General features: G+C 41.5%; 2 protein-coding genes across 3 annotated transcripts in view; one reads left to right on the forward strand and one right to left on the reverse strand.

Annotated features, from left to right (window-relative positions):
- Positions 1-613: 613 nt before the first annotated feature.
- Positions 614-11,448, reverse strand: LOC124110842 (N-acetyltransferase 9-like protein). 2 transcript variants are annotated; one of them, XM_046470288.2, is made up of 7 exons: positions 11,227-11,443; positions 9,954-10,063; positions 9,393-9,467; positions 8,777-8,857; positions 4,635-4,694; positions 2,416-2,510; positions 614-1,041 (listed from the first exon to the last, which is right to left on the reverse strand). In XM_046470288.2, the coding sequence occupies exons 1-7, from the start codon at positions 11,301-11,303 to the stop codon at positions 919-921; spliced, it is 621 nt and encodes a 206-aa protein (XP_046326244.2). In that variant the 5' UTR covers positions 11,304-11,443; the 3' UTR covers positions 614-918. The 2 variants fall into 2 exon arrangements, with proteins under 2 accessions (XP_046326244.2, XP_046326245.2); XM_046470289.2 differs by lacking the exon at positions 614-1,041 and adding an exon at positions 1,148-1,240 and having other exon boundaries at positions 11,227-11,448.
- Positions 11,449-11,476: 28 nt separating this feature from the next.
- Positions 11,477-12,651, forward strand: part of LOC124110841 (transmembrane protein 104-like) — a 48,728-nt gene continuing 47,553 nt past the window's right edge. Inside the window, exon 1 of the mRNA XM_048386907.1 lies at positions 11,477-11,633. Within this exon, the coding sequence (XP_048242864.1) occupies positions 11,589-11,633 (45 nt within the window). The 5' untranslated portion in view covers positions 11,477-11,588. The remainder of the gene's footprint in view (positions 11,634-12,651) is intronic.

Consider the following 12,651-nt stretch of genomic DNA (forward strand, 5'->3'; position numbering starts at 1 on the left):
TTACATCACAACACCCAGATTCTTTCATGTTGGAATGTTAGACATCGACTCTTCTGAACCAACAATGCGGGGGTTGTGTTAATGATGGGTCCCACTGGATAACAAGGGGTGTGAGTGTGAGTGAGTTGGGTTTAACGCCGCTTTTAACAGTATTCCAGTTATAACGCGGCATGTCAGCTTAATGTGGGAGGAAAGCCTGAAGTGATGCAGGTCTCAGACGTTTACCACTTCTGGTATGGTGCTGACAAACCTAGAAACATAACTGGGGTGAACCGGATTTCGAACCCCTAATCATAGGTTTCTGGCATGCCCAAGGGATGCAACTCTTCACAGCGAATTGTGGCGCCTTAGACGACTGGGCCACCCGTGCCCCCTAATGGGAGGTGAGGTGAAATGGGGTTTAACGTCGCGTCCAAGATTATTGCACTTATATAGCGACTTGCATACCCGTGTGTGCGTGTGTGTGCGTGCGTGCGTGCGCGCTAGTGCTAGACCAGACTGATGCCGATTTGTAGTGCTAGCTCACTGAGATACTATGCCGCAGTTTAACATGAATACCCCACTCAGACACAGTATACTAACTCTGAGCCGACCAGTCCTTGTTTTAACCCCTTAATGCCGAGCGCCAGACAGGGTAACAACAAGTACCATCTTTTAACGTCGCGGCCGGGGATCGAACTCCGGACCTTCCTCTCTCCGGGTGGACGCTCTACCACTGGACCACGGAGGCGGTCTCCCCTAATGGGACTAGTCATAATGGCAGTTAACCTAGGTTTTACACCGCTTTTAGCTGTAGTCAAATCACAGTAGGAGACTTCACATACAGCAGCCATGAAAGAAATTGAGGCCAGACAAAACAACGCTTTAACCACTTGGCCCCTCTATCACCCCGTGAGATGGGAGTGAGACTGACTCGGGTCAGCTGGGACCTGGTTTCTCCTGTAGTGTGTAGCCTGCAGTGCCGGTCTGGATCAAAGCTTTGGCCTGGTCATCAACAACCATCTCTAGGGTGACTTCTTTAAACATATCACTCCGCGAGACCTGGAAGGAACAATGTTACAGAATGTATCTCCAGGGTGACTTCTTTAAACATATCACTCTGCGAGACCTGGAAGGAACAATGTTACAGAATGTATCTCTAGGGTGACTTCTTTAAACGTCACACCGCGAGACCTGGAAGGAACAATGTTACAGAATGTATCTCTAGGGTGACTTCTTTAACCATATCACTCCGCGAGACCTGGAAGGAACAATGTTACAGAATGTTGACACACTCATCAAATGTGTGACAGGAGGAGAGGTCTGTACACATCTGCTCTACCCTCAAATACAACTGTTTAATAAACCACTGGTCTCAATTTTGACTTTGACTGGCATTAGCGAGTATGGTTTTACGCCACTTTTAGCAATAATCCAGCAATATCACGGCCAGGGACACCAGAAATGAGCTTCATGCATTGCACCCCTGTCGGGAATTGAACCCGGGTCTTCGGTGTGACGAGCGAATGCTTTAACCACTAGGCTATTCGACTGCCCCTAACGAGCATGAAGACTACAGGTAAACAACCCTACGTCCACACACACACAGCTTTCTGTTCATATAATAAAATATGTTTGTTAGGCAAGAAATATGAGCCTTGTCAATGTAAACAGGGAGACTGACATTGTACACATCCATGCACTGATGAACCTGGTACTTCATACAAGAAATGACGTAAGCTATTCTAGACAAACAGTTTTCCTTATTAGTCAACAGAAACGTCAGAAAAGGGTCTTGGTGATTTTTTTTCACCTTTGGTGTCCTGTGCAAGGAGGGAATGTGCCGAATTAACCCTGAAATTGGATCAGTGGTCAAAATAAAATTTAACACAAAAAAATTTGTTCCAAAGCTATCACTAAGTATAGCCAGTAGGCAAAATAAAAAAAGAAATAAAGTCTGGAAGCAGAACAGGAAAACAATGTTACCAGTTATCACAGACAGTCTGACTTCGTCATTCACATCATGTGTTTCCAAAATGGGCATATGCCCAGTGACATATATTAACAGACTCGGCGAGACTATAACATGACTGCCCTAATGGTTTTCATTTCATTTCATACATCTGCAATTGAGGACAGAGTGGTTAAGTACATATAATCATGGTAATACAAATACTGGTACAATGCCTTCATAATAATACTGTCAATACTGTTGATATACCGTATACAATAAATAGAGAGAGTAAGTATGGTTTTACGCCGCCTTTAGCAATATTCCAGCAATATCACCGCGGGACACCAGAAAAGGGCTTCACACATTGTACCCATGTGCGTAATCAAACCTGTGTCTTCGGGCGTGACAAGCCAACGTTTTAACCACTAGGCTACCCCACAGCCCCTTACAATAAATAGAGGCAGAGCAATAACATGACTTACCTCCACAAAGCCTAACTTGTTGAACATTGCAAGACTTGGAGCATTTGAGAAGCCAATTTTGGCTGTTATTTTTGTCAATCCCAGAGCTTCGATGCCTATAGTAAGCAAAAGGTCCAAGAATTAGCATATACATATATCATTGATAAAAATTAAAAGCATCAGACTCAAATAGTATAGTATCTACAATCTCCAACTTAACAAACTGAATAGCCCAATAACGAAAATGGCTCAAAATGAACATGGGTTTTGTAAAGTCTTTTACAGGAATTTTGTTTTTGTGAAGGTAGATAATTCCTCACAAACACCCCCACTACCAAGACATTTGAAGAGATTTGTAAATCAAATATGCACTAGGGACAGACTTCAATATTTAGCGTTATGGAGTCATAAATGTAAAAACCAGACTTCATCTGTGTAGCCAAGCGGATATACGCAAAGAGTACACCCAAGTTTTTCAGTTCAATTTTAAGGGAATTCTTACAAATATGTCAACAATAACTTCCCAGACTGCTTATTGATGAACACAAATATAACTTAGACAACGATACAAAATCATTGACATCATTTAGCACAATAATGCAACACAAGCCCCGCCCATTGTATCATCAGCCAATCAGGAAACAGTAGTCTGTTAGTAGGGCTGAACGGCTCGTTGTCGGCACAGATATGTACCCAGGTATGTTGCGGTGTACAGATATGTACCCCAGGTGTGTTGCTGTGTACAGATATGTACCCAGGTATGTTGCTGTGTACAGATATGTACCCAGGTATGTTGCTGTGTACAGATATGTACCCAGGTATGTTGCTGTGTACAGATATGTACCCAGGTATGTTGCTGTGTACAGATATGTACCCCAGGTATGTTGCTGTGTACAGATATGTACCCAGGTATGTTGCTGTGTACAGATATGTACCCCAGATATGTTGCTGTGTACAGATATGTACCCCAGGAATGTTGCTGTGTACAGATATGTACCCAGGTATGTTGCTGTGTACAGATATGTACCCAGGTATGTTGCTGTGTACAGATATGTACCCAGGTATGTTGCTGTGTACAGATATGTACCCAGGTATGTTGCTGTGTACAGATATGTACCCCAGGTATGTTGCTGTGTACAGATATGTACCCAGGTATGTTGCTGTGTACAGATATGTACCCCAGATATGTTGCTGTGTACAGATATGTACCCCAGGAATGTTGCTGTGTACAGATATGTACCCAGGTATGTTGCTGTGTACAGATATGTACCCAGGTATGTTGCTGTGTACAGATATGTACCCCAGGTATGTTGCTGAGTACAGATATGTACCCCAGGTATGTTGCTGTGTACAGATATGTACCCCAGATATGTTGCTGTGTACAGATATGTACCCCAGATATGTTGCTGTGTACAGATATGTACCCCAGGTATGTTGCTGTGTACAGATATGTACCCCAGGTATGTTGCTGTGTACAGATATGTACCCCAGGTATGTTGCTGTGTACAGATATGTACCCAGGTATGTTGCTGTGTACAGATATGTACCCAGGTATGTTGCTGTGTACAGATATGTACCCCAGATATGTTGCTGTGTACAGATATGTACCCAGGTATGTTGCTGTGTACAGATATGTACCCTAGGATACGTCCATTCCGTTGCAGGCTGCACTGCGCAATGCTCGTAACCTTAACCGGTTCCTTGAACAATTACATAAACGACACGTCCTGGATGCCAAACTGTGGTTCAAATCAACATGGCAGTACTTGTCGTATATTTTTCTCTCGGTATTTCCTTACCATAAATAGATCGGAGCTATCATACTGTTGTATGAGATGCATTCAAGTGTGCTACATAAAAAACGAGCAAACACCATGACCTACGTACGTTCCTCCCATATTCTACGATGCACAGCATTACCCAGCATGCCCTCATCATCAGGCGAATCAGAACTACAACATGAACCGGTTTGGGGCAGAGGAATATCGACTTGTCCGCCATTTAGGATACCGCATACTCTTCTGTATTCTGATTTTGCCTGGGTTACATTTCTGTATACAGAAACGTACCTGGGTACATATTTGTAGTACCCATGCCGACAATGACCCCTTCAGTGAGAGTAGGTGTGGCCTGGTTTGCCAATCAAATGCCACATAATCACTGGCAATTTATTCCTAAGTGTACCGACTCTATACACTAATTGTGGGCTCTTTTGTAGAGTCCACCTGCTTTAAAGTTACCATATCTCATCATAGACAGGAGTGCTTCCTTCCCGAGCCCTCTCCCTCGCGCGGACGATTCTGAAAACAGACATCTAGTCTTAATGGCCTTGACAAAAAATGAGAACTTGACTCAGACACGAACAGCATAGGATACTTTCAGCCACATAGAGCTACTTTGTATCAATAGTATACACTGAAGGAACAAGAAATCTGGAGATCCCTGCAATTTAAAGCATGTGGGTTTACCCAGGTCAATATTACAGCAATATCATGACAAGGACACAAGGGTGCCTGGGTACAAAGCGATCTTAGCACTAAGGTGATCACAACTCCAATACCTTAAACATAGACTTACGACACTTGTAGCGCTAAGGTTGTTTTGTACAACGGCACCCCGGTGTATACGCTATCGCTCCATATTCAATGGATTATGAAAATTAAAAGAAAAATAACAAGTGTCATACAATCTTAAAATAACTTTCAACTTTAATATTATACCTAGACACAACGATGTCATGCTCTTCTATCAGGATTTTCTAAAGTTTTCTGGAGGAAATGGTTATTTCTGTAATCTCAACTAGATCTCTCAATGCCTGCTTGTCAAATGTGTCTAGCTTTTCTTTCTTCTTGTGTTTTGAGGGGCAGTCTGGTGGCCTAGTGGTTAAAGCATTCACTCATCACCCTGAAGACCAGGGTTCGATTCCCGACATAGGTACAATGTGTGAAGCCCATTTCTGGTGACCCCTGCCGTGATATTGCTGGAATATTGATAAAAGCGGCGGAAAAGCATACTCACTCACTCACTCTTGTGTTTTGGAATGCCTCCTTTGGTACATCATCCGTTTTGCACGTTTTTCTGGGGAGATAATTCTGAATAGTCCTTTGAGATAGGTTTGCAGCATGCAATGTTCTCTTTGTGAAACAATGGAGAGATCTAAAGGCTGTTTCTCTTTTCGATTCATGTTTAGACCACAATGCACCTCACAGACACCACTGGCATACTTAGACACCATATCTCCACGTTACACTATATTTCCAAATTACACCATATCTCCACGTTACACTATATCTCCACATTACACCATATCTCCCTGTTATACCTTATCTCCCTGTTATACCATATCTCCCCGTTACACCATATCTCCCCGTTATACAATATCTCCACATTACACCATATCTCAATGTTACACCATATCTCCACGTTACACCATATCTCCACGTTACACCATAACTCCACGTTACACCATATCTCCATGTTACACCATATCTCCACATTACACCATACACCATATCTCCATGTTACACTATATCTCCACGTTACACTATATCTCCACGTTACACAATATCTCCATGTTACACCATATCTCCATTACACCATATCTCCATGTTACACCATATCTCCATGTTACACCATATCTCCACGTTACACCATATCTCCATTACACCATATCTCCCGTTCCACCATATCTCCACATTACACCATACACCATATCTCCATGTTACACCATATCTCCACGTTACACCATAACTCCACCTTATCTCCATGTTACACCATATCTTCATTACACCATATCTCCACGTTCCACCATATCTCCACATTACACCATACACCATATCTCCACGTTACACCATAACTCCACCTTATCTCCATGTTACACCATATCTTCATTACACCATATCTCCATGTTACACCTTATCTCCACATTACACCATACACCTTATCTCCATGTTACACCATATCTCCATGTTACACCATATCTCCATTACACCATATCTCCACGTTACACCATATCTCCATGTTACACCATATCTCCACGTTACACTATATCTCCACGTTACACCATATCTCCATGTTACACCATATCTCCATTACACCATATCTCCACGTTACACCATATCTCCATGTTACACCATATCTCCACGTTACACCATATCTCCATTACACCATACACCATATCTCCATGTTACACCATATCTCCACGTTACACCATAACTCCACCTTATCTCCACATTACACTATATCTCCACATTACACCATATCTCCACGTTCCACCATATCTCCACATTACACCATACACCATATCTCCACGTTACACCATAACTCCACCTTATCTCCATGTTACACCATATCTTCATTACACCATATCTCCATGTTACACCTTATCTCTACATTACACCATACACCTTATCTCCATGTTACACCATATCTCCATGTTACACCATATCTCCATTACACCATATCTCCACATTACACCATATCTCCACATTACACCATACACCATATCTCCACGTTACACTATATCTCCACGTTACACCATATCTCCATGTTACACCATATCTCCATGTTACACAATATCTCCATGTTACACTATATCTCCACGTTACACCATATCTCCATGTTACACCCTATCTCCATGTTACACCATATCTCCACGTTACACTATATCTCCACCTTATCTCCATGTTACACCATATCTCCATGTTACACCATATCTCCATTACACCATATCTCCACGTTCCACCATATCTCCACATTACACCATACACCATATCTCCATGTTACACCATATCTCCATGTTACACCATATCTCCACGTTACACCATAACTCCACCTTATCTCCATGTTACACCATATCTCCATTACACCATATCTCCACATTACACCATACCTCCATGTTACACCATATCTCCACGTTACACAATATCTCCACGTTACACCATATCTCCATGTTACACCATATCTCCACGTTACACCATATCTCCACGTTACACCATATCTCCATGTTACACCATATCTCCATTACACCATATCTCCACGTTCCACCATATCTCCACATTACACCATATCTCCACGTTACACCATAACTCCACCTTATCTCCATGTTACACCATATCTCCGCGTTACACCATATCTCCATTACACCATATCTCCACATTCCACCATATCTCCACATTACACCATACACCATATCTCCATGTTACACCATATCTCCACGTTACACCATAACTCCACCTTATCTCCATGTTACACCATATCTCCACGTTACACCATATCTCCGTTACACCATATCTCCACGTTACACCATATCTCCACATTACACCATACACCATATCTCCATGTTATACAATACCTCCACATTACACTATATCTCCTCAATTCACAATATCTCCCTGTTATACCTTATCTCCCTGTTATACCATATCTCCACGTTACACCATATCTCCCCGTTATACAATATCTCCACATTACACCATATCTCAATGTTACACCATATCTCCACGTTACACCATATCTCCACGTTACACCATATCTCCATTACACCATATCTCCACGTTCTACCATATCTCCACATTACACCATACACCATATCTCCATGTTACACCATATCTCCACATTACACCATATCTCCATGTTCCACCATATCTCCATGTTACACCATACACCATATCTCCACGTTACACTATATCTCCACATTACACCATATCTCCACGTTATACCAGACTTCTCGCCTATATGGCTATGGCAAACTTCTCCTATAGAACAAATCCTATTCAGAAGTAAAGACATCTACCCCAGTACATGTTACTGTACAAATACTACACATCATGTTCTTTAAACAGTTTTATCATTTATTTTTCCTGAATTTGTTAGCGAAATCTGCAATCTATAAACAAAACTGGCCTTGCTACCCGACTGGGACGTTTCTTTAACCAGAGGGTTGTCTGTTTAACCAGAGGGTTGTCTGTTTAACCAGAGGGTTGTCTGTTTAACCAGAGGGTTGTCTGTTTAGCCAGAGGGTTGTCTGTTTAACCAGAGGGTTGTCTGTTTAGCCAGAGGGTTGTCTGTTTAACCAGAGGGTTGTCTGTTTAACCAGAGGGTTGTCTGTTTAACCAGAGGGTTGTCTGTTTAGCCAGAGGGTTGTCTGTTTAACCAAAGGGTTGTCTGTTTAACCAGAGGGTTGTCTGTTTAGCCAGAGGGTTGTCTGTTTAACCAGAGGGTTGTCTGTTTAACCAGAGGGTTGTCTGTTTAACCAGAGGGTGTTTTTCGCTTGTCAAACTATCAACAACAGTGATCTGTAGAACCCAGGACACACGTATTCACTCTTTGAAACATCTGTGAATCTTATCAGAGATTGGGACTTGCCGCCATGTTGTTTTACCTGCTATCATGATCTCTATCTCAGCGACATGTTTCTCTCCTTGTTCGTTGAAGAACAGATTCACATCCCCAACCATCGCTTCTGAAACATTAGGAACACATTCCTGAAATAATAAGTGTCTCTAATCTAACCATAAGACTCATAGACCAAGGACTTGTGAAAAACATACTTTGTCCTTCATAATATGGATGTGTTCTCAGGTCAAGCCCACAGATTTGGAACACTCAAGTACCGGTACTTTGTTTCATGAACTGACTTGTTATATATATACTAGGGCTGGGACGAGTCCAAATTTACTACCCAGGTAACCCCCCCCCAATTACCCAACCCTATCCGGGTACTCGCTGTAGGTCTCAAGGGATAGGTACAATATGTCTGATTGGGAATAGTTTGACCGTAGCTATGGAAAAATGTTTTTAGATACACATATAAAATTATCTGATTATGCATACACTGAAGTTGTAGTAGTCCTGTGGGTACCCGGGTCCTTCTCAGTACCCAGCCGACCCGAGTTACCCGTCCCAGCCCTGTTATATACATGTACTTTACCTATATTATTACCTATATTACCATATGCCTATAGGCCTATTGCATGGTTAATAAAGATCATAAATACCTTTTTCTCTACCATACTGGGTGGGTTCACCAGATTTCTGGTACAGATCTGCATCCAAGATGATGAATGTACATTCTGAAACACATGATTGAGTGCTGTAAGTGAGTGTGAGTGAGTGAGTTTGATTTTACGCCGCTTGTAGCAATATTCCAGCAATATCACGGCGGGGGACACCAGAAATGGGCTTCACACATTGTACCCATGTCGGGAATTGAACCCGAGTCTTCGGCGTGACGAGCGAACGCCTTAACGACTAGGCTACCCCACCACCCCTTGAGTGCTGTTAAGTTGTTTCACATGCAAAATACAATGAAGAGACAATCTTTCTGATTGTATAATGAATTGATGGCAAGTATAGAAACACATAATGAAATGTTTCCTGGCTACAAAAACCGACCATAGAAACAGCCACTACATTGTTGAAATAATAAATTGTGCAGAAAATTACTCAACCCACCCCATCCAAAAAACACCAACATAATAATTGCATATAATAATGATGCATTATGTTTAAAGCATGAAAAACAGTTGAGCAGTTGTCAAGTATCTCAGTCCACTGACTGTCCTGGTCTTGGCGCCACGCCTCCTGCATGGCATACTCTTCCTCCAGACTGAGGGGTTCCGACGCCGTCAACTCCTGGAGCTCTTCAGACTGCATCCATTTGTGATATCTGCAGGAAACAGTTTTAAGAATTTATCTTACAAAATGATGTTACAAGGGGTGGTCAATCACAATTAAACTTTGATATGATACCTGTCAGTGTGAGTGAGTGAGTAAGGTTTTACACCGCCTTTAGCAATACACCAGAAATATCATGGCAGGGGACACCATAAATAGGCTTCACACATTGTACCCATGTCAGGAATCGAACCCGGGTTTCGGCGTGACGAGCGAACGCTTTAACCAATAGGCAACCCGACCACCCCTTTCAGTAAGAAGATCAGACAACACGTCCATTGGGAATCAGCCAATTAGTGTCGAGGCTTCTAAATTCTCGGTACGATTGAGATCAAGGTATTCACACCACCACATATGGCATCTTGAAAATGAAATAAAACAGCCAGTTCCAAATGGCAGCTGAAGGAAATGAAGCTGAATAATCAAAAGCTGACATTTGATTGGTTCAAGAACCCTTGCAACCTTCTTTTACACTGGGTGGTAAAAGTTCACTCCAAGTTCACCTTCAATGGAGGAGTTGTACTCTCTCTGGCAGACAGGTATTACATCGGAGTAAAAGATCTGATATTTTAACGAGATAAGGTCAATCAGAATTGCAGTTTTATCATGTTTTGAATAAGAACAACACCACATTACATTTACTTTACTCGTCTGATTCAGTTCATAGTGGTAACCAGCTTTTCTAATGTCTCTCCAAAATGTCTAGATGTCGACTTTACAGTGTTAAAGCTTAGTATAAACTAGTATAAAACACCTGCCGCTGAAATCAAAATGATCTCTGGCATAAAGAAAAGCATCAATGAATAATACGACTTGAAAGTTCACAAATATGGAGTGACATGGGTTAGCATCATTTCTAACAAAATGTCAGTCGAATCACTGGGTCAGGTTACAGCGCAATTTCACCACCAGCAAGGTTGACGAACCAAAGGGTATAAATTTGTATTCGAAACGACGACAACCCGAAACTTCCTTACTTGCTACTAAGTTAGCCTTGCAGCCACGTTTCTACATATACGTTGTCAAGCATAATCGAACATGTGCGTTATCTGTTTTGAAACACACGACACAGCCTTATAGGCTCCATAATTTCGTCTTACTCCAATCACGGAGCTATATATCCGGATATTTAGGACCGTTCTTCAATTTACTTACTCTGGAACATGGTGTCTTTCGTAAGGAACTAACACAACTTTGCATCCAAACAAAAACGTGTTTTCATTGATTCTCATGTCTGAAATCGTAACAATTATCTCCCTAATGACCAAAACGTGCCATCAATTCTTTTAGACACTGCTCTGATCTCCGATTTTACTGAGGAGACGTCGTTCTCCGTTCTCACTGTAAACAAACACACGTGGGAAGATTGGTCTAGGGGAGGTAACTCTAATATGTGATGGTTTTGATCATGTGACGAGTGGGGAGTGGAGAATGACAGGAGACTTGGTTCAAATACATGACAGCGAACAACTGAAAATGTTGTCGTGAAACTATACAACAGCTAACTGACACAAAAAATGGCAGAGGGTGTCACAGACACGGGGGCCCAGTATGGGACAGTGGTGAGTTTTAGAACACTTAGATAGTTTATAAATATCTTGATGCATATGCAAAATGCGACAATGTTGACAGGTGTTACTGTTAGACGGCAATGGTTAATGATGATCTGAATATTGAGCCGAGGCTGAAGTTACTTTGACATTTTGGTTAAATGTTTTCTTTATATATATATTACACAAGCCTTAGCATAATGTTATCAGAGACCATATAATAGATCTATTATTTTTTTCTCTGATGTTATGAACTGTCATATTAAGTGGGATCTTTGACACTGTCAATGACTATAAGCTGGTTTTGATAAGTTAGGGTAGTCTAGTAGTATTCATGAGAGTAGCCCAGAGCCGTGATGGGGTCCAACAGTCAAGACGTGATCCCAATCGCAGCACTTTGCGATCGTGAGAGTAGCTGTTGAATTGTAGCTATTTACTGCTGTGCTTTTACTCTCCAACATCTACTGGTCGCTAGTACATAGCTATGAATCCTTCCTATTAAGTATACGATACCCACACCCGTGGTTAGTCACATGATATATTGTTTAATGACAAAAATTCACTATAACTCCATGGTTACACTATAAGTCACTCCTGTTCACATTTCTTTCTGACTATGCACGCACTCCTGATTTTTTTATGTTTTATTAAAGATAATTTAAAGCTTCAGTCAACTTCATGATCAGATCATTTTATACATGTCTGCCCGTGTTATGGGTTTTTGGATGCTTAGAAACATTCATAGTTTTCTCTCAAAACTTTAAAATATCTCATTCACTAATTAAAGACAACTTTCTCTTAAAAACAAGCTATCATCTGGCTATTTACAATGTCTGTGTGATGCTTAAGCCACCATTATAGCGTGAGTAATCACAATAAACATGGCCGTCCAAAAACGTGTGATGTCCGAAAACCTATGATCTGACGATATATTTATTACTATTTAATAGTTTTGACCAGGCTCTGGTAAAACAATTCCCAATCAGACATTTTGGACCCAACTTTTGACAGCTGCTGGGTAGGGTCCGGT

Source organism: Haliotis rufescens, unplaced genomic scaffold (assembly GCF_023055435.1).
Source record: "Haliotis rufescens isolate VD_foot unplaced genomic scaffold, xgHalRufe1.0.p SCAF_62, whole genome shotgun sequence".
NCBI classification, from domain to species: Eukaryota; Metazoa; Mollusca; class Gastropoda; order Lepetellida; family Haliotidae; genus Haliotis; species Haliotis rufescens.

Bases quoted from the DNA above. Each gene is read 5' to 3' on its own strand.
- LOC124110842 (XM_046470288.2), bottom strand. From the start codon at position 11,303: ATGAGAATCAATGAAAACACGTTTTTGTTTGGATGCAAAGTTGTGTTA. The intron at 10,064-11,226 runs GTAAGTAAATTG...TGTTTCCTGCAG, and splicing joins GAAAGACACCATGTTCCAGA to ATATCACAAATGGATGCAGT. The intron at 4,695-8,776 runs GTAAAACAACAT...GTCTGTTTTCAG, and splicing joins GATAGAGATCATGATAGCAG to AATCGTCCGCGCGAGGGAGA.